This window comes from Pseudophryne corroboree, chromosome 7 (assembly GCF_028390025.1).
Source record: "Pseudophryne corroboree isolate aPseCor3 chromosome 7, aPseCor3.hap2, whole genome shotgun sequence".
Classification (NCBI taxonomy): domain Eukaryota; kingdom Metazoa; phylum Chordata; class Amphibia; order Anura; family Myobatrachidae; genus Pseudophryne; species Pseudophryne corroboree.
This window is the reverse complement of record NC_086450.1, coordinates 461615589-461637757: the sequence shown is the minus strand read 5'-3', so window position 1 is coordinate 461637757 and position 22169 is coordinate 461615589. Positions and strand designations below refer to the sequence as shown.

The 22169-nt window shown below is 40.6% G+C and overlaps 1 protein-coding gene across 1 annotated transcript; it reads right to left on the bottom strand.

The window, feature by feature from the left end:
* Positions 1 to 11489: 11489 nt before the first annotated feature.
* Positions 11490 to 12362, bottom strand: LOC134944295 (olfactory receptor 2M2-like). Its single transcript, XM_063932875.1, has one exon. It carries the CDS (start codon positions 12360 to 12362, stop codon positions 11490 to 11492), a length of 873 nt encoding a protein of 290 aa, XP_063788945.1.
* Between the last annotated feature and the right edge of the window lie 9807 nt (positions 12363 to 22169).

Genomic DNA, 22169 nt, shown 5'->3' with positions numbered 1-22169 from the left:
CCTCTTGTTTTTAAATCTTTCCTTCACTGTGTCTATTTGTGAGCACTTTTAATTTTATATATTTTTCTGATGTAAAAGTTTTCTAGAAGGCTTTCTTTTAAATGCTAATATTAAAAGCTATATTTTAATAATATATGAGTGCACCATCAGTATGCAACCCCTTTTCTCTTTCTTTTTTGTGTGTATATAGGGGGTCATTCTGACCCGATCGCAGTGTGCTTTCGTTCACACAGCTGCGACCGGGTCACTACTGCGCAGGCGCGGGGGCCGTAATGCGCACACGCGTCGTGTTGCTGGGCAATGACGCTGACAGCGGAAAAAGTGATCGCAAGAAGATTGACTGCAGGAAGACGTTCCGGGGAGTCAACTCACCGTTGGAGACCGTTTTCGGGGAGTGGTAAGAAAAATGCAGGCGTGTCCAGGCAAACGGAGGGCAGATGTCTGACATCACAGCCGGGACTTTCATTGCTGGATCCGTCGCACATGGTAAGTATGTCCAAGGCTGGTCTTGTTTTGCAGGAAACTTTTTTAGTATAGCAGGGCTGCACAAGCGATCGCAGCCCTGCTATGCTATAATGCACTCCCTCATATGCGGAGATTAATTGATCGCACCAGCAGCAAAAAGTTACTTGGTGCGATCAACTCGGAATGAGGGCCTTAGTCAAAATCGTAAGGAAAGATAGTCAATATCACACCATGTGTACATAGCTTGCGATACTGATGCACGCTCCCATGGGGTCGGTATCACAAGAAAAAATAGACTGTGCTGGCAAGGCAATTTTGACCATCTAGTATAAAGTACAGTATAGCCAAAATCGCGCATAGCTAACATGTCAAGCAAAGATAGTCAAAATTGGCACATAGTCAAAATCTCAGGTAAAGATAGTCAAAATCGGAGAATGTAAAAACTATTGTATAATAAAGTGCATATTTACTTTAAAAAAGTGATAAATAGCATGAATTGTCTCTAGATATATAATGATCTGCAGTGCTAATAAATAGTCTGAAACAAATCAACAGATAGAATCCATTAACTTACAAAAAAAATGTTAAAAGTACACTGTCATAAAAGTTTGTATCATGTAATGTAATAGAATTTTGAATAATTGAGGCTTTTTAATTAACAAAAATTGTGGAGATATCTAGCAGATATACAGTATATGAACAATAATTTTCTTTTAGTAGAAAATTTAGGGCATGTTATTTTACCTTACTGTTTGTGAGGGCAAAATAACATTAAAATACACCTACCTATAAGTCCTCACCTTGTCTTTGCCAAACTTACAGGAGTAATCTATTAGTGGTTTACTGTACTTATGCAGATGAGAAATTATTTTTTAATTTTAAGTGGTGTCTAAATAAAAACAAATACAACACTTTTTGAACAGACAGAAGTTTGTTTTTTCATCTTCATTCAGGAATTCATTTTTTATTAATTTGAATATTTATGATGTGTTAAACATGGCTAAAATTACTTGAATCACTATTCATCTCCTGCACATCTGTGGTACCAGGATGTGGGGACAGAGCAATCTGTAGTCATGGAAACACATCATCAGGATGTTCAGAGTATTTCAAAGGAGAATCATCTAACATTATATAATACAGTGACCTGTCCCTCTGTCTGATTGTGTATGAGAGGACAGGTCTGCCTGTGACATGTCAGTGTTATGCTGTGAGGGGGATCAGACATGCAGCAGGAAAGGTAGATGGAGGGAAGAGCAGGGTCCTCCTTCAGCACTGACTGATGATAGGAGGATCATGTAAAGCTGCTGCAGGGAGATTGTGGTTTCAAACACATCTCTACATGAAATGAAGGTTAAACAATATATCACATCTGTCTGTTATTATGAGTGTGGCGAATGCATGTCTTAATGAGAATAAACTTTGGTGCTAGTGACGTTTACTGTTACTAAAAAAAACTGTAAGGTTTTACACTATAACTTGTTCTGGGACATTTTGCTGGGACATTTTTAGAAACAAAACTGTTTAAAAAGAAGCTGAATTTCATAGTCTGAAAATCACTCTATTTATTCCAACTTTTTTATCACATGCAAAGCCTCCTATTAAAAAAAACTGGGAACAATGCAGGTGGCTCACATAGCATCTGACTGCCCGGATTAGCTAGGATATAGAGTTACATCATGATATGTGCAGTAATTTGGTAGATCTACGGTACATAAAGATATGTTCTTTCAAGTTTAGTGGGTTGTCAGCTACGTGGCTAAATCAAAGAATATTAACAGATCCAATATCAGATTAAGACAATATTACTCCTCCTTTCAAAAAATTGTGTTTTCTATAACTTACTTTGGAGACTATAGAAGAATAATACTGTATGTATATAACATGTTTGACAAATGCAGTGATAAGCATTTAAGAAAATTATATAGCACTCAGCAAAAACAGTACGAATATTGGCTAAAAATATAGATAGATAGTTCCCTACTGTTAATCAATTATACTAACTCTAATGTAGAACTGTTTTAAATAATCAGCATTAAACACCAGCTTGTAATATTTATCAATTTGTTAAAGTTCACAGATATTGAAATCCTTTATATTGCATTTGCTGTCAGCATAGAGCTTAGTGCAGACATAATTGTGTGTAATCAGCCTCTTCATGCATCACAGTGAGTGCTATAGAGATCCTCATAGAACCTATACAGGAAATATTCCTTTGTCAGACATAATCTTATCTTTTATGAAATGTTCTATAAACTCCTGGTACTCTTACAATCACATTTTTCAGTAGAGTAGCAGTAACTCTTTTATATACTGTAAGACAATCTGTGTGTAATTTCCAAGGTCATAAAATAGTTGTACTGTAGATAAAATGTTTTTCTTTACCTTTAAAGAAGTACCAATGAGAGAAATGATAAAACAAGAATAATATTTTTCACGAAATGTCCTTCAGTACCAGAACCATCACAGCTATAGATAATGTAGTAGATGGATCATAGCTCACCTGCAGATTGCCAAAAGAAAAGGACACAAGAAAGGAAAGACTCTTATTTATACAGTGTGGATCCATAATCATTGTATAATTAAGATGTTACTTTGTGCATAAGAAAATTATTGAATTGCATCATCCATAAATTTTGCCTTTGGGGTTTGATTGCAACAGGGATAAATTAACAAAACTTTTCTATCTCTACTTCTTAACACTTATTCACAGTTTAGTTATACAGTAACCTTGTGACATTAATTGTAAATGTCAATATACTGTAACATATGTAGTTATAGATTTAAAACTGTATATTTTCCAACAGAATGTGTTGCTTTGACATAAGTTATGATAGCTTTAAGTTGAAAAAATAGTTTCATGGGCTGGATGTATTGACGTCCAAGTTGGCTGGAGGTGCGGGTGTCCTATTCGAACTCGGATGTTTTTTTTAAAGCGGCAATCATTTACAAGGCATGGTTTTGCCTTGTAAATTATTACCGATTTAAAAAAAAAATCTGACTTTGGCTGCAAACCAGCACCTCCAGCCAACTTGGACGTCTTTACATCCGGCCCCAAATACATGTTCAAATATGAACTACTAATTTGCATCATAATACATTTATTAGCAAGGGATACAAATTTATGGGTTGTCCAGTTTTTAAGGTTGATTTGTAAAGCCCCACTACAGGTACGCAGTGGAGTTTAGGGATGTATTGTTTGTTTCTAATAGTAATTTAATGATTGGGAAATATCTTGTGTCACTGAAAGTTCCCACTCTCCCATCTGCTTATTGTGATAATCAACTTTATTGTTTTGCAGAAAAAAATTGGAAATAGTGGCTGTTTTGTTGTAGATCTTGAGGCACTTTCCCTGACAATACATGGTATAAGTTGAGAGTAAGTTGAGGTGTTGGTTATGGGTTGGAAGATGTCCTCTAACTAAGCCTTGAAATGATGGTGATGGGTTGGCATTTCACCCCATCTATCTCTTGAGTTGCTAGTTATGGTCTGGCATTTGGCCCCCATCTAAACTTTGAGTTGTTGGAGATGGTCTGGCAGTTGGCCCCCATCTAAATCTAGAGTTGTTGGAGATGGGCTGGCATATGGGCTCATTTAGGCATTGAGTTTGTGTTGATAGGCTGGCATTTGGACCCCATCAAAGTTTTGATTTTTTTAGTGATGATCTGACAACTGTGCCCCCATATAAGACTTGAGTTGGTAATGGTCTAATAGTTGCTCCCCAATTAAATCTTGAATTGTTGGTGATGTGCTGATACAGTAGTTTGCCCCATCTACACCTTTTATTGGATAATTTTTGTAAGATGGCTTTACTGTGTGTAGGGCCATTCAGCACTACCATACCTTTTTTCATTATTTTGATAAATTAATAAAGCTGACCATTTTCACCACAAATATATCTCCATGTCTTTATTGTAGATATGTTTTTTCCTCTATTCGCCTGGTTTAGAAATGTAGGCTGATATTAGCTAGCAGTCTAATCTACTGTATTTCAATTATTAAGCAAAGTTTTAAAGTTTTCAAGTTCAAGCAGAGCTGATGTACTGTAAGCAGATTTGAGAGGTTATACAGCCTTGAATTCTGACCTTGATGGTAATTACTAGAGATGTGCATGCACCCCAAAGTTTAGGTTTTGGTGTTGGTTATACCAAAACCACCCTTGGTGGTTTAGTTTTGTTTTCTGGTTTTGGTAAAACCACCGTCATATGTTTTGGCTATAGATCTGGATTTTGGGGAAAAAAATGCTAAAAACAAAAATGTACAGTAGGCCTATTTTTGTTCCTACAGTATTAATATCCTCAAAACCATTCATTTCCGAAGTCAGGGATGGGGTTTACTACACTCAAATTATATTATTATATGGTGCTTGGAACAGGTGTAGTAAACACAGATGTAAATGTATGATGTGTCCTTATTTTAGACACAATGCTCAGGCCAGATACATACATCATAAGAAGTATAATATAGACAGTAATAATCATATGTGTACACAATGCCTAGCTGTGTGGAAAGAGTCTATATATGAACATTTCATTGCATGCAAACATATAAGTGGATCAGTGTTAGGGTCTGTATTTGTAGTAACAATATGTCAGTCTTTATGCATGGACAGATGTGCCACTTAGACTCGCCAGCTGATTCAAATACTTAGTTGGTGGGTCGCCAGGTCCTCAATCGGGTGTGCAATAATTTATTACCACAGGACCATGAAAGAATATTTCCCTGGATTTCATTAATGAGTTACCACCTTCCCTAAATCTTACTACTATCTTGGCAGTAGTAGATATATTTACTTAAATGGCACATTTGTACAACTCACTACCAAATACCCCACAATCTGCCCATTTCTTAATTACATCTACAATCTGTAATCTCTGACAGAGCATTACAGTTTCCTGGTTGTATGGAGTGATCTGCAAATCTGTGCAGATACTGTACTGTATATCAAGATTTGTCATTGGGTTATTATGCCCAGAACACGGGGCAAACTGAGTGGGTAAAAAATGTATAGATCAATAGGTCACATTTATTCTAGTTATGGTAGGATCAGACAGCAGCTACTGTATGGCAGAGTTTGCTTATAGCAATGTAATCAACTTTTCAAGATAAACCAATCCTTGTTTAACTAAAAATGGTTATTATCCACATCCAAAACACTCCACAGCATTGGAAAGCAAGGTTCCCCTGGCTCAATAATTTCATAAGACCTGCAATATGTATTGGAAAAAAAAGTTTGTTTAAGAGAGATTCACTAAAGGTGTACAAATAAAAACAATCTTACAAGAAGACCCAAAATTATCTTGTGGATGTAAAGGGCTTGATTCTTAGTTAGAATTAAAGCAAAAAAAGCAATAACTTTGTTTCTGAAACAAACCATGTTGGAATGCAAGGGGAGCAAATACATTTATATTTTTCTGTGCAGGGTAAATACTGGCTGCTATTGCATGTAGCCCACAAATGTCTGATAGCTTTATTTTTACAATGCAATTTAGATTTTATTTTAGATACACCCCACCCAAATCTGAATCTTTCTGCACATGTTACATCTGCCTCACCTGCAGTGCAACATGATTTGCCTAGGTGCAGTTACTTGGTTTTTTTTTTTTGTTGTTTTTTTTTTGTTCTATTTTTTGTGCTTTACTTCAGACATAAAAATATATGAAAGTTATGATTGGAAACTCTTCCATGGAAAATCAGCATATTCAGAGTTATAGATATGACACATGTGAGTAGGACACAACATATTCACATACAGTACATTCTATTGATAAAAAAAAGCTCATAAATGAGTGGATAATTAACCCATACATACTGTACCTTCAGACATGCAATACACTTGCTCTAATGTGGGATCTCACCTAACTGTCAGTGCAGAGTTATTGCCAGCGATATATTTAGTATGACACACTATGCTCTTGTAAAGGCTTACTATGTACTGACTTTGGTTTTGACTTCTGACCAATCTGTGTGTCTTGTGCCTTGCCTGCTTTTTTATTTGGGAGCCAAACCAGCTATTAATATCTGACTTTGCTGTAGCACAGGGATTCTCAACACCAGTCTTCAAGCTCCACCAACAGGTCATGTTTTGTGGATTTCTTCATTTTGTTGGGTCAGTTATTATCCAACTGTTTCAACAGACAGAAATCCTCAAAACATGACCTCTTGGAATACTTGAGGGGTGAATTTGAGAACCATTTCTCTAGCTTGTTTCTGTACCATTTCTGTAAAGTGTATACCAGACATGGACCATTATTAACAGTGTCAGGGGTAAAACTGAAAGTAGCTAAACTGAAGTTGCTACTAAAATTATGGACACTAATGGTTAGATTTCTTTGCATGTGTGGATTGCATGGGTTGTTGATGACATTTGGTGAAATTTCATTTTAATAGCCCCATTACAAATATATTTACTGAGAAAAAAGTTGATGTGTTCAATACTTATTTATCCCACTGTATTAAGTTATCCATTAGTTGGATGTTACGGTCAACATATTCAAAATAATCATTAGCTTAGTAGCTCTACCAACACACTCATGAGATGGCTGCCCAGTGTCATTTTTGTTTTTGGGGAGTCGCCAGTAGCTCAGATCCCTAGTTTTTCTTTCTGTTCCAGTTTATGATCACTTTTCCGTTGTGGGATGGGTTTAAAGTTTTCCTTGTTACCAATGTTGTTATTCCAAGGCTTTTGGGTACTCTACATTTTTTTGTCTTCACACCTTCATTACTGTAAGTTATTTTAGTTAATTGATTTATGATTATTTATGGTAATTGAATTATGGTTATTTCTATCGGATATTACAGTTCATTAACGTTTTCATCCAAATCCATCCAGTGGAGGGCCCAGAAAATGTTCCCTGTCCCAAAGTTCTGCCTAGCGTACACCAAAGGGAGGTTGAACTGGACCCCATCCCCCTAGTATGTCTTCTGGGATCCAATGTTACTACTCTGTGAAGTTTTTCTCAAAATCCATCCTATGGAAGGTCCAGAAGAGGCTCGCTGGGTCAAAGTTTGGCCCAGCATACACCAACATGAGGTCCACTGGGTAACATTTGATCCCATGTCTTTGGGATCAAATGTTACCACTCTGTGAAGTTTTCTTCCAAATTCATCCAGTGGCGGGCCTAGAACAGGCTCCCTGTGCCAACATTCTTTGGGAGTCCTGGAGGATGCTGAACGACAAAAGGGCTTCTGGGCAGGTGAGTAATTACAGACTAATTGAGCTAACTGGAAACTTTCAATGGCTTAATTAGTCCTTGGGGGGAAGGTGCCAACAAGGTGCCAGAGTAAGTCCCGGTGATCAGACTTTCTCTTGGAGTGCGTGAAATTTTTAGGGGTGATTTCTATGGATATCACTGCATCCCAATTTCATCCTGCTATTGAATAGCTCAGCTGTGTTTTTTTACATTTCCCGCTCTCAATTGATTTCCATTCTACATTATGTATTTATTTAGTATTTATAACATAAACCTCACTAATCAGTATTGTGTAGAGTAAGCAGCTGTCTTTTATTAGTGAGCCTGCTCTCAGTCACTTATATCAATATGTTTTGCATTGTGGTAATTGTTTTGCTATATACTGTAATGTTGTAATACCCCGATAGTCTTTCACTTTCATTACTTCAGCTACTGTACATAATTGACAACCTCTTGTTTTGATACATTATTGCAACTTTAGTTACAAATTCATAACTGAGAACATAGGTGGTCATTCCGAGTTGTTCGCTCGCTGCCGTTTTTCGCAGCGCAGCGATCAGGTGGAAAATGCGCATGCGCATGGTATGCAGCGTGCATGCGCTAAGTAATATAACACAGAACTTAGTAGTTTTACTGGAGCTCGAGCGACGTTTTTCAGTCGCTCGAGTGTTCGTTGTGTGATTGACAGGAAGTGGGTGTTTCTGGGCGGCAACTCAGCGTTTTCAGGAAGTTTGCTAAAAAACGCAGGCGTGTCAAGGGAAAAACGCAGGCATGCCTGGAGAAACAGGGGAGTGGCTGGCCGAACGCAGGGCGTGTTTGAGACGTCAAAGCAGGAACTAAACTGACTGAGGTGATCGCAAGATAGGAGGTCTGGCGCTACTCAGAAACTGCAGGAAAATATTTATGAGCATTTTTGCAAATCTTTCGTTCGCAATTCTGCTAAGACAAGATACACTCTCAGAGGGCGGCGGCCTAGCGTCTGCAAGGCTGCTAAAAGCAGCTGGCGAGCGAACAACTAGGAATGAGGGCCATATTTGGTTGGAATAATATCACTTGAATACTAAAGAGATAAAAAAAACATGGCAGCAGCTTCAATTCACAAAATCTCTATTTTTTTCACTTTTCTTGTATTTCTTTTATATTTTGCTTTTTGCACATTGATGATTTTGGAGTCCATGCATTCATGAAAGTAGGCTGCATTTGGACTGATATCATGTGTATTGTGTGACAATTTAAGGGAAGGTTGTAGGACACAGTTTTGTTTATTAACTAATAAATAATGATTATAATATTATAGAAATTGATTGACGCACTCAAAGCAGCTTGTACTTTTCTTTGTTTTTCTTTGAGACTGAAACTGGAAGGAATGACTATATACCTTCATTACCATTATACTGTTTCTGCTGTGGAGTATAATATTCTTGCTGTAGAGCTATGTACACACTATACAATTATCTGATAGATTATCTTCAGATCTAACTGGTTCGAATGAAAATCTGGTAATGGATGAGAGCAAATTACAATCTATCATTTGCTCCCAAACACTGGAAAATGAACAAACCCTGTTGTTCATACAAATTGGTTAAACACAAATTTAACCAACTTGGATGAATGACTGTTGTTGTCCGTTTTGCATTGTTTGGGAGCAAATGGTATTAATATATATACAATTTAAATGATAGATTGTAATTTGCTCTCATCCATTACCAGATTTTCATTCCAGCCAGCTAGATCTGGGAGATAATTTGCCAGATAATTGTATAGTGTGTACATAGCATTGGACCTAATTGAACCCATTGCCTAGAGCTACTGGAATCCATCTATAAATAACAGAAATATTAATATCTTGTGTAAGATGTGTATAAGGTTACATTTTATTTATCTTAATACAGGTTGAGTCTCCCTTATCCAAAATGCTTGGGACCAGAGGTATTTTGGATATGGGATTTTTCCGTATTTTGGAATAATTGCATACCATAATGAGATATCATGGTGATGGGACCTAAATCTAAGCACAGAATGCATTTATGTTACATATACACCTTATACACACAGCCTGAAGGTAATTTTAGACAATATTTTTTATAACTTTGTGCATAAAACAAAGTGTGTGTACATTCACACAATTCATTTATGTTTCATATACACCTTATACACACAGCCTGGAGGTCATTTAATACAATATTTTTAATAACTTTGTGTATTAAACAAAGATTGTGTACATTGAGCCATCAAAAAACAAAGGTTTCACTATCTCACTCTCACTCAAAAAAGTCTGTATTTCGGAATATTCCGTATTTTGGAATATTTGGATATGGGATACTCAACCTGTATTGAACAACTTTACTTGCATTTATTAATATTGTGTACAAATATGGTTATGCTACTTTAGCATTTACTACAAACACTGGCAGGCTGTTCATTTAGCTAATTATCTTTAGTGGAGACCATAAGTGAAACATAGGGCCTAATTCAGAGCTGACCGCAGCAGCAACCTTTTTCTCTAATGGGTAAAGCCATGTGCAGTGCAGGTGGGGCAGATATAACATGTGCAGAGAGAGTTAGATTTTGGTGTGGTGTGCTCAAACAGAAATCTAAATTGCAGTGTAAAAATAAAGCAGCCAGTATTTACCCTGCACAGAAACAATATAACCCACCCAAATCTAACTCTCTCTGTACATACTCTATATCCTAGCTGCAGTGTAACATGGTTTTGCCTATTAGAGAAAGTTTTTGCTGCTGTGATCAGGTCTAAATGAGGCCCTTAGTCAAATGTTCTTTCTGCCCACAGTTCTTGCAGTGAGTACACAGGTCATACTATCACAATGCTTCATTTATCAGCTGTGAAAACATTCAAACCAAAATACAAAATACCAGTGATCCTGGCTATTACACATGATTATACTGTATCTTGGTTCGGAGAGATCGGTATTCTGGCATTTGCTGAACATTTATTCAGTCTTGGTCTGGATTATTCATATTGTGATTGAACAGCTTGTTTTAAATATACTAATTTATTTATTTATTATAGTATATTTAATTTATGTCTTTTGTTTCTAAAGTATTAGCTTACTGTAGTTAGTATTAGAGATTGTTCACTAGTTTAGTATACTCCTACACATACTATTAATTGCTGCAAAACAATTCATTTTGCGTATTTCAACTATCCTTAGGCATGAGTACAAATCTGCACACCTGGCGCTAATACTGCACTATTGTTTTTAAATAAGATTTATCTTGTGATTTGTCCAAATCAAGATTGTGAATCTTAAGCTGGGCATACACTATATAAATATCTGGTAGACCACCTGTCCAATATGGTTACTTGGAATGAAAATCAGAAAATGTATGGGAGCAAATAACAATCGAACATTTGCTCCCAAAGACTGGAAAATGGACAAAAGTGTTCATTCAGACAAAGTGGATAAAATTATGGATTTAACCAATTTGCAAAAATTGCTCGAAATTCACATTCATAATCAGGAGCAGTGGTGGCTCACAGTACAGCCCGAATTTCAAATTGGGGAGCCCACCAACTGCCAGAAATGTTTGGCAGTGTTTGGGGGTGGTGGTAGATGTGGCTCCCCTATTTGAATTTTTGACTGCTCTGCAGTTTCACCTCTGCAGCTGCCACTGATCCGTAGCATCAAACTGAAATCCAGGCATAATGATGAAAAGCAATTAAAAAAGTTGAAGCAGACAGATCAAAACAATGAGAAAAATTTCAGAGAATAAAGGATCAATAAGAGCAAATTCAAAGACTATTTTATTTATTTCATAGTCTCTAGCAACAAATTGCTAAACTGTAGTTATAATTCACAATGAAATTGCTCATGATTTGGTTTCCACCGCCAGGAGTCTCAGCAGAGCACTTTTCATATCTTTATTCTGTAGACTGTAGATTAGAGGGTTTATTGTGGGAGTGACAATGGAGTACAGAACACTAAACACTGGTTCTAGGACACTGGAGTAATCTGATGGTGGCACAAGGTACACAGACAAATTTGTCATATAGAACATAATGACAACAGTGAGGTGGGATGAACAGGTAGAGAAGGCTTTCTTTCTTCCATCCTTAGATTTTGTCTGCAAGATGACCCTGATAATTTTTATGTATGATGCCAAACAGAACATGACAGGAAAGGTTCCATATACCATTACTGCTGTATAGATTACAATAGAAAAGTCTTCACTACCACCACAGGAGATGTTGATGAGAGCTTTAGCATCACAGAAAAACTGGTTTAGGGTGCGAGAATGACAGAAGGACAGATGTGACGCTGGTATTGTAATCACAAATGAGTTTAAGCATCCTGATATCCAAGTGCCAGATGCAAATACAACACAGTGTTTCCGGTTTAAAACAGTGTGAAAGCGTAAAGGATCACATATAGCAACATATCGGTCATATGCCATAATGAATATAACATTTATCTCAGAGGAACCAGACAAAAAATAAAAGTACATCTGGGTGAAGCATTCTATAAAGGACACTGTAATATCTCCAGATAGTAACATGTACAGCAGATTAGGGACAGTAGTGGTTGTATAACAGATATCTACTAAGGCCAGGTTACAGAGAAATAAATACATGGGGGTGTGCAACTGATAATCAATGTATATCACTGATATTATAATAGCATTAATAACAGTACTCCAAATATCTCCTATATAATAGCCCAGCTCTGTTACTTTGTGACTCATTTGCTAACGCTGGGCGGAGTCACAACACTGGGCGGAGTTAGTCAGATGAGTCACAGATCTGGCCAAATCCATAGGAGACTAGGAGCAGAAGCAGATGGTATGGGCATGGCACAGGCAGGGGTGCATACCTCTCAGCTTTCTTCAGGAAGAAGGAGGGACACACACGTGGCGAAAAGGGGCGTGGTCAACAAAATGGGGCGTGGCTTCACGGGAGGGGCCCCATTTTCATCAGTGAGGGGGCATGCCCAGCGCTCTGTGAGCTGCTCGCATGCCCTCCAGGGGCTGCTTATGAGTCCGGGGGGCCCAGGGCACTTGAGACAGGGGAGCCCTATCTCATTGCTCTGCCTGCTGTGATGTTGGGGGCGTGGCCTAATCGCGGGATGCGAGGTCACACCCCCTTATGCAAATTCCAGGATTTTTTTAAATGGAATTTTGGCCCCTCAGCTAGGGCTAAATCCAGAGGAGGTGGTCACTCCCCCTACACACCCGCACAGGCAGAAGAAAGCAGGGAGACTGCTGCCTCCCTGCAACACCACAGACCTGCCAAAATGCAGCAGCATGTGCTGACTGTAGCACAATGCTTCCGCTATTGCTGGCAGGACGTGGGAGTTTCTGAGATGGGACAGAGCTACTCCAGCCAGGGGCCCCCTAAAACTGTGGGGCCAACGGTACGTACCCCCTGCCCCCCCCTTAATCCAGCTCTGCTGATGGAACCCCTCCTTAATCCGTACCCCCTGATGCCCCCTCTCCCTCTGTCTCCACTATTCACCGCTGCTCTGCTAAGCAAAACAGCGAGTACAGGAGCTTTCCAACTGCCCCCTCTCCACCGTGGGACACTGCGACCCACGGGTGGGACAGCGGGACAGACCCCAAAAAATGGTACTGTCCCACGAAATCGTGACAATTGGGAGGTAAGGGGGTGTGTGAGGGGGTATGCCGTACAGAAAGACGGGCAACGGCTCACTGTGTGCTTGCCCCCCACATCAGCATACTCAGCAGGGGCTCTCTGGCGTGGAGGAGCGTCACTTTTTGGCACACTCCACGCTTCTTAGCTGCAGTTTTGGGGGGCACCTGCCGCTGTGCAGGTTCCGTAAGCCTCTGTTATCTCCAGCCCCGGCAACCCCACCACTAGCCGCAGCGCTGCCACCCGCAGTGAGGTGCGCCCAGCTCCTTCACACACTTTAGCCGGTGGGTAGCATTGTAGAAGTCCGTGCTGCTTGCAGGCTCCGACCCCCTCTTCCCTCCAGCCGCAGCATCTCCTGGGAGCTAACCAGTCACTCCCAGTCTCCCCTTACCACAGTACCCAGCAGCCGCAAGGTCCGCACCGCGTGCATGCTATGACCCCCTCCTCCCTCCAGCCGCAGCGTCTCCTGGGGGCTAACCAGTCACTCCCAGTCTCCCCTTACCACAGTCCCCGGCAGCTGCACGAGGTCTGCGGTGTGTGACTTAGGAGGGGGGGAGGGATGCGGACAGGCAGAGGAAGCAGGACTCCAGCCTAAGAGAGTCAGCCATGCCAAGTCTCCACCAGCAGCAGATCCCAACAGGCTGGATTGGAACAGCAGCAGCCATCAGCAGTGACTCCGGTAAGACACATCTGTCTGTCACCACAGTTTTTTCCCTAATACCAATCTCTCCCGTGCCCTGTGTTCTGTCATGTCCCTGTCACCCCTGGCCTTGCCCTGTCACCCTTATCCTGGCCCTTTCACCCTTATCCTGGCCCTGTCACCCTTATGCTGGCCCTGTTACCCCTATCCTGGCCCTGTCACCCCTGTGCTTGCCCTGTCAACCCTATACTGGCCCTGTTACCCCTGTCCTGGTCCTGCCGCCCCTACCCTGGCCCTGTAACCCCTATCCTGTCCATGTAATTTCTGTCCTGGCCCCATCGCCCCTGTCCTGGCCCCGTCACCCCTCTTCTGACCCTGTCACCCCTGTCCTGGCCCCGTCACCCCTGTTCTGACCCTGTCACCCCTGTCTTGGCCCTGTTACTGCATACCCTCCATCTACCTTTTTGGCAGGTACAGTACCCGCAGCGCCTCCATAACCCTCCCCAATGCACCACACCTCTGCACCTTCCCCTCCACCACATGCGGCACTCCACCCCTCCCCCACACGCAGTGCCTCCAGACCCCTACACCACCCACGGCTCACACTCCTCCGCCCCTTCACCACCCACAGCACCTCCAAACCCCCTCCACCATCCACCCCCCATATTTGTCTCCCCCTCCACCTGACCCCCTCCACCTGCAGCATCTGCAGACACCCTCCTCCATCCACGGTCCCCCCCTCCCCCACCCCTCCCCCACCTACGGCACCCCCGCACCTGCTTCTCCACCACCTGCAGCACTTCTGGACTTCCTTCCCCATCCGCCGCACCACCCGTACCTGCCCCTACCCTACCCACGGCGCCTGCAGACCCCTACCCCACCCCCAGCACCCCCGCCCCTTCCCATCCCACAGCACCTCCGGAACCCTTCACCCATCTGCAACATCCCGACACCTGCCCTCTCCCACCCATGGCACCCCTGCCCCTCCCCCACCTGCAGTGCCTCCGGACCCCTCCCCCATCTGCAGCCCCCACTCCTCTGCCCCTTCCCTACCTGCAGCACCTCCCGACCCTTCCTCATCCGGGCCCCCCGCTTCCGCCCCCCCTCCACCCACAGCATCTACAGACACCCTCCCCCATCCGCAGTCCCCCCCGCACCCACTACATTCTGTACATTGTGCCCTGCAGGTGCTGTTCACGCCGTCGCAATGGGCTGTGCCTCCTTCACCATCGCACGCCCTTTCATTGTGCAATATTGAACCACTAACAAAGGAATGCAGGTAATACTCCATATAATACAAATATTGAACCCCTGAAAGGCATGCAAGCGTTAAGGGGGCATAGCCCCTTGCGACGGTGTGAAGAGCGCCTGAAGGGCGCGATGAAGCACCTAGTATATATGTATATATTAACAAAAATACACATATATTTCGGAATATATAATTTGATTTTGTGTAAAATGGTAACAAGAGGAATACATTCATGAAAGTCTTGTTCTCCATGTCACATCCAGGTTACTCTGTAAAGAAACAAACAAACACTGTACTTATTACTTCAACCTATTTATAAGCCTGTGTGGTTATGTATTTCTTATTAGGACAATCACACAGCTGTAGCTCTGCCTCTTGTATCTCAGAGTATATAGGTCAATGTTAGGCAGCCAGAAGTCCCCACACATGCTGGTGGGATGAAGATGTAACATAGGTGAGACAGAAGACATGATGTACAGACACAACTTATGGAAATAATTGATGCCAAGCTAATTTCATTGGAAAGACACATTTCTTGTCCTGCTCTGTGATTTTGGTGTGGTGACTATCACTTTCTTACTTGCAGTGTACAGTATCTGACAAGTGCCTCTTTCTAATAGGGTTGCTCTATTAAAAAATAGAAATATGGGACACACTGGAGGGTGTGACCAATTTTGGGGATGTGGCCAAATCCAGGGCATGGCCACGTCCTATCCTACACAAAAAAGATTTAAAAATACTATTTTAAAAACATTTAAAACACAAATATAAAACAGTGCGAAAATGGTCAATATTAGTAAACTTGTCACTAGTCGTCCCACTCCTTATCTGCTTTCTGTTAGTGTCCTCAGTTTCATTCACAGTATCACACATATAGAGGTGATTATAGAGCTTCCCCTATCTTGATAAACACCGTATTGTTTGAAATGCATTGGTGTTGACGGCTGCTCAGGACCTGGTGAAGGTACTAGCTTAATAGGGAAAGATCTACAATCACCCCTATATGTTTGATACTGTACCTTCCATCTGAAGGTGACTTTGGGTATGCATGCTTATCTTTTAAATTGTGAACTTGTACCAATAAAATTGATGTACGTCTGCACTATCGCTTTCCACTATTTGTCTTCCATGTGAATGAAATTGAGGACACTGACAGAAAGCAGATAAGGAGTGGGACGACTAGTGACACGTTTACTAATATTGGCCATTTTTGCACTGTTTGGAAGACCCAGGAAGAGACCAGATAAGAGAATTACATGGACTTTCTATTTTATTTTATTTTCATTTCATTTTTTTTTACTGTTTTCTTAAGTGATTCCAGTGGGATCATGTACTTTTCTGATTGAGATAAATCATTATTCGGGGACACCTTTATAGAGTGTCCGATACCCCTATTGACCAGTGTGCAGGAACTATTTCTTTGTTTGTTCTGTTAACTTTTAATAGGTTGTACCTCTAATAGGTGACGGTTATATATATATGTATATATATATATATATATATATATACTGCTGTTGACACTATGAAATAGTCTCCCCTATGAAAAGAAGAATCCAAATAGTATTATACAATATATACCTTTTAGTTATGAAATAAACACCATAAATGGTCCAGTGGTGAAAATATATAAGATATCTATTACTCTAATGAATCCAGCAGTGGAAAAAAGTTTTGTTATGTAGATATTATCACAGGAAAAACATTTTCTGGTCCTATTCTCATGTTCAGTAATATTCTATGTTGGTTAGACCAGAATACATGTCTTCATTAGCACGACAATAATGTTAATAAAGGTATAACAATAACACCCAGATATAACATAAGAGTAAAAGTAAAAAAGTTTGTGACTAGGTGGGGAGAATGCAATCTATGGACAAGATTATGAATTAATGTGATACAGTAATGAAGGTAACATATTACCCCAAGATCCCTTTTGCCAGCATTGGTACAAATGTCATGTTGACTGACCATACAGGTAAGAGTGAAATGATACTGTTTACACAATTCAAACATTATATTTTCCTACATTATGCTTGTTTCATTATATTGTTTGTTTTTACAAAATGGATGACAATCAGTTTTAATTAAAAAAATACAACATAGAAGGCATTTCATCTGAATGTTGGGGTACAAACTACTATGATATGTCAGAGTACATTTAGGAATAAGGATTACAATTTTTTATTGTTGATTTTTATAGTCCTGTACAGATAAGGTGTGGAGTTTTGGGGATAAGTTGTTATTTTATAATAGTGATTTCCTGGTTGAGTAGTTTCTTGATTCTTTGCAAGTTCCCTACTATCCCACCGACTTTTTGTAATTGTTTGCTTGAGATTGAATGGTCACAGTAGCTGTCTTGTGTAAGCCTTATGAATACATGGGGTTACACTGATTCTATTCTTTTGGGATCAGTGACACCACATGTACTAGTGAGCCTTTTTGTACATCATTTGCAAGGGAGTTTGTATATCTTAAGGTGTTGGCTATGAACAGACATTGTGCCCCTATCTTAGTCTTGAGTTGTTGGTGATGGACTGGCCATTGTCCCCCACCCAGGCAATGAGTTTATGAAAATGAGTTGACAGTTGGCTTCCATGTCTTGAATGGTCTTGAATTCCATGTCTTGAATTTTTGGTGATGGTATAGAAGTTGGCTTTCATATAAGCAACACATTGTTTCTTGATGGGCTCACAGTTCTTGTTTAAACCCAAATTGATACAGTAATGAAAAGGTTCTGAGTTAGGGCAATGGCTATAGCACCGCTCAGAGACAATAGGTTTAATCTACCCCTCCTTGTTCCCCATAGCCCCCTACCACCTTATTATAATAAACTGATACTGGGCCAATGGCTGTCAGACATAAATCTGCAGCAGTTAAACTACCTCGCCTGGCCCTGGATATTTCACAAAAATGATTAAATTTAGATATTTACATGCTGAAATGAGTTGCTTCTGAAGACCTTGTGGTTATGATTTCCTGATTGCTTTCTCATAACTTTGTAGTTCTGTAAGTTTATCATTTGCTTAGCATCAGTGATCACCGGTAGACCCTTCCAGACAGCTGGCTGAGCACTTAGACATACAGAATAAAAAGGAGGGATAACAAGTCAATATGTTTCACTTCTAAAATTACTTGTAAAACCAATTATGCTTCATAAAGTGCTTCATTAATGGGCAGCATGATTGGTACAGAATAATTTATTCATTTGTTGTACAGATTTGTGTTCGGGGTATTTATATTCAGCCTGAATAAGAGATTGTTCCAGCTCTGCTTCCACCTACTGTATCATCATTAGTGATCCAGTAAGACTCTAGTGCTGCAGCTAAAGTATTAACCAGCTATAATTTGTCTCCATGAAGTATATTTTTTGTAGTAGTAGTTTTTTTCACTTTTATTTCATGCTTGATCTTCGAATTTATGTCGCTGTCTACCATGATCATCTTTCTCGCTGCTTATTGTAATTATTTCCTGCTCTCATTATTTTCTTTTTAAAATGTGCATCATGTTTTTACAACTGAAGGCTCTTTAGCTCCTGTGGTACTACAAATCCCAGCATAACCCAAAATGACTAATGAGCAATAATTTTCTCAAATTAATTTTGCTATACAGTATACAGTATTTTAAGAGTGAATTTACATTTGGAGAAGAGCACTTACTATCTGCAAGTACAAACCTTAAACAAAGGAAATACTGCTCACTGCTTGGCAGAGCCTGCAATCTAGTGGGCGGAGGTTTGAAGAGAGGGGGATATATAGACACCAGGTTAGGTAACTTGCCATGTTCATGCTGTTGTAGGACTACAAATCTCAGGATCTGGGCCACAGCAGATGGAACTATCTGCATAACTGGCAGCTATGTAGTATGCAGGTGTGAGGCACCTCATGCTTTCTGGCTGATGAACTACAAGACTCATTATACCAATAAGCCAACCAGAGGAAGACAACAGGGACAGAAATGTGGGATGGAACATTTTGTGCCCTCTACTTCCCCATAATAGTATATGATTTTGAGAAAATATAAAGCCAAACGTAAGGCAGACTGTGGAGAGTACAGTATCTAGCAATTTACCATTTTGCACCTGCTCCATAGCCATTTGCAATGAACCACTGGTGAAGCAGAGTTATAAGCATTTAGAACTCACCTACACTTGCAATTGAAGCAGGGTGACTGCATGGCAACGGGGCCATGTTTACACAGCACTGACCTGTCCCCTACACAATGAGTTATACATAGCCTTTACACAAATGGTCAACTATATATATTTTAATATTTAAGGGTATTGTTCCATTAAATATCAAGCCATACATGTAGTACAGAGACGGTACTGCATAAGGATACCGTGTGGGATTAAATTGTTCAGGGTCACATAAATAATAATACGGTGGTTGCGTGGCTATTGTCACATATTGCAGCAACAAGTTATTAGCGATACCGGATTCATGTATATTCTTGTATGATACTGTGGTTGGTTTGAACTGGTCTTCAGGTGGGAGCCCAGAGGTAAACAACTGTAATCACATCACAAGATTAGGTATCACCCAGTGTTCGAGCTGACCAATGACCCACGGTGTACTGAATATGTCCCGCCCCTGGACCAATGGAAGAAGATCTTACATTCCCCATTGTACTGTTATTGGAACATTGTATAAAAGGATGCACCTAGCCCAGGTTTCAGTCACCTTTCTCAGAGGTCTAGTAAGACGACTGAGGCCTGGAATCCAGTGACGCAGCGTATGTATGACAGTAACTATTACTATTGTATTGGTATAGTTCTATTGCTATTTGTACTTGCATTTATTTCCCCTGTGTCTGTTGTATATTATTTTACGTATTATTGTATCTTTGAATTGTATTGTATTGCTACAGTGTAACATTGTTATTCCCTTGTGTCCGCTAGCGACTAATATATATGGTTATTGGGTTGGACCTTTAATCCAAACTTACCCCTCTGTCTCAACTAAGTTATTTTGTTAATCTGGGGAAGCGTCAGGGATGCTTCTGACACTATACTAAGGTTTAAGTGTGTTATATTGCTGTAGCCATATATAATCACCAAGGTATTACGAGAGCATCACAAACGCTCAAAAGGTAAGCTAAGTGGCGTTATGCATAGGTACACCCATAGCTAGGAATAAAGTGTAAGCAGTTAGTGTAACATTGAGGAAACTGCGCAACTGACTTATTGTCCATCGGTTTACTTTAAAACAGAATTTAACAGATGGGGCTGTAGCCGGCCATTACATACTTTAAAACAAGTACCGTACGCAAGACTTAACTTTATAAGCAAAGGGTGGGATTGACGTCATCAAACTCGTGCTGGAAAAAACAAGTCTGCGTCGGTACAAAGTTTGAAAGGTGCTAACGCAAACCCGTGGACAATAAGTTCAGTCTCTTGGTATATTTGTAATAATCATATATTGTATTAATATTGGGTTTATTGTCATATGTCTACGCATTCGTAAAATCAAACTCCTGTAACCATCGGAGAGTGATTTGCATATAGTTCAGAAAAAGTGCATAGAGGATAGTTGAAAAAAGTTGTGTAATTGTACTTTCATGTGTTTTAGGCCCAAACCTCTACCACACAGCAACTTGCCACGCGGTATTAAGTGTGGGCCCATATAGTGACGTGAGGCGTCCATAACGCATAGCGTGAGTGGTGCACGCACGTGAAGCAACATGAAAGCGTGCTCACGTTGTGTGTTTGGCAACACGTTGTCCGTACATACGTAAAGAGGGCGTGACTGCGTGCACACATTGCGGTACCATCGCACGTGCGTTCATAGTCGAGTACTCACGATGTGTCACTGACGCACTTCCAGCGGCTTCTGTGGGCCTGGTTGCTGACTGACGCACGTGCATTCACATGTTCACTTACGTTCACTGCGTACACAGCGCACGTGCAGGTCCAGTGGCAGGCGGTACGCAAAACAATCCTATTAATAAGTATATTCAATTATACTATTAATAGGACTACTATTAATATGATAGTAGTTTTTATTTAATTTCAAGTAAAGCAATTCAAACTTATTGATTTTATTCCAAATTATTAGTTAAGGGGTTTATACTCGAGTAACATCCGGTGAGGAACTGTCAACCCGAGAATGTTTCTGTACAGAAATATGAATTGTAGAAGGTATTGTTTTGTACCCACATTCACTCTTACTCTTCATTAAAAGCTGATTAAGAGGCGATGCTAGTTAAGAAGCGGTAGTGAAGTGATGCTAGTTAAGAATCGATAGTGAGGTTTTAGGAAGCAGTAAATAGAAGCTGGTTAAGAGGCTAGAGAAAAATCGCTGGTTAAGAGGCGATAGTGTTGGTTAAGAGACACTGGTTCCGGAAAAAAGCAGACACAAAGGTTCTGCCGAGTTCATGCAGTTTCCCAATCGCAGGGTACAAGGAGAACAAGTGTCCTTGTGCTGTACGATTGGTACACGCGGCCGTAGGTGAGACACGGCTGTGATTGAGATTACATTTCCCTCATAGCGTGCGCTGTTCACTTAGGTGTCGGACTAGCTATGCCTACTGAGGAAGGAGTCTTTGGGGGTCCTTGGAAAATTGCCCACCGGGCTCTGCTGATGGGGGAACATCTTATCTCATCACAATGGGAAATAGAGGGTTCACGCAGGAAGACCGTGTTACGTAGGGATCAGGAGCAAGACAGACCTAAAGGGTCTGCCGGGTTCATCATGAAGATAAAATACAAAGAGTACGCAGTTGTTCACATGGGGGAATCGGTTAAAATGACCGCTGAGAGTAAAGTAGAATTTCCAAATGTTGGCAGTTTTGATCCAGACATTTTACACGCTGTTAGTGATAAGGTGTGCCTGCTCTCATCACGCAAAGCAAGAATAAGGCATAATGATTGTCTCAACTTGTGGCAACAGGAAGGTCGGGCACAAGGGAAAAATAGTTGTTTAGCCAATGCAAGTGCAATTAGCCTGATAAATGCAACTGCACCACCCCCTCCATATGCACATGAGGGGGCAGATACCGTCAAGGGGGAAACTAAGA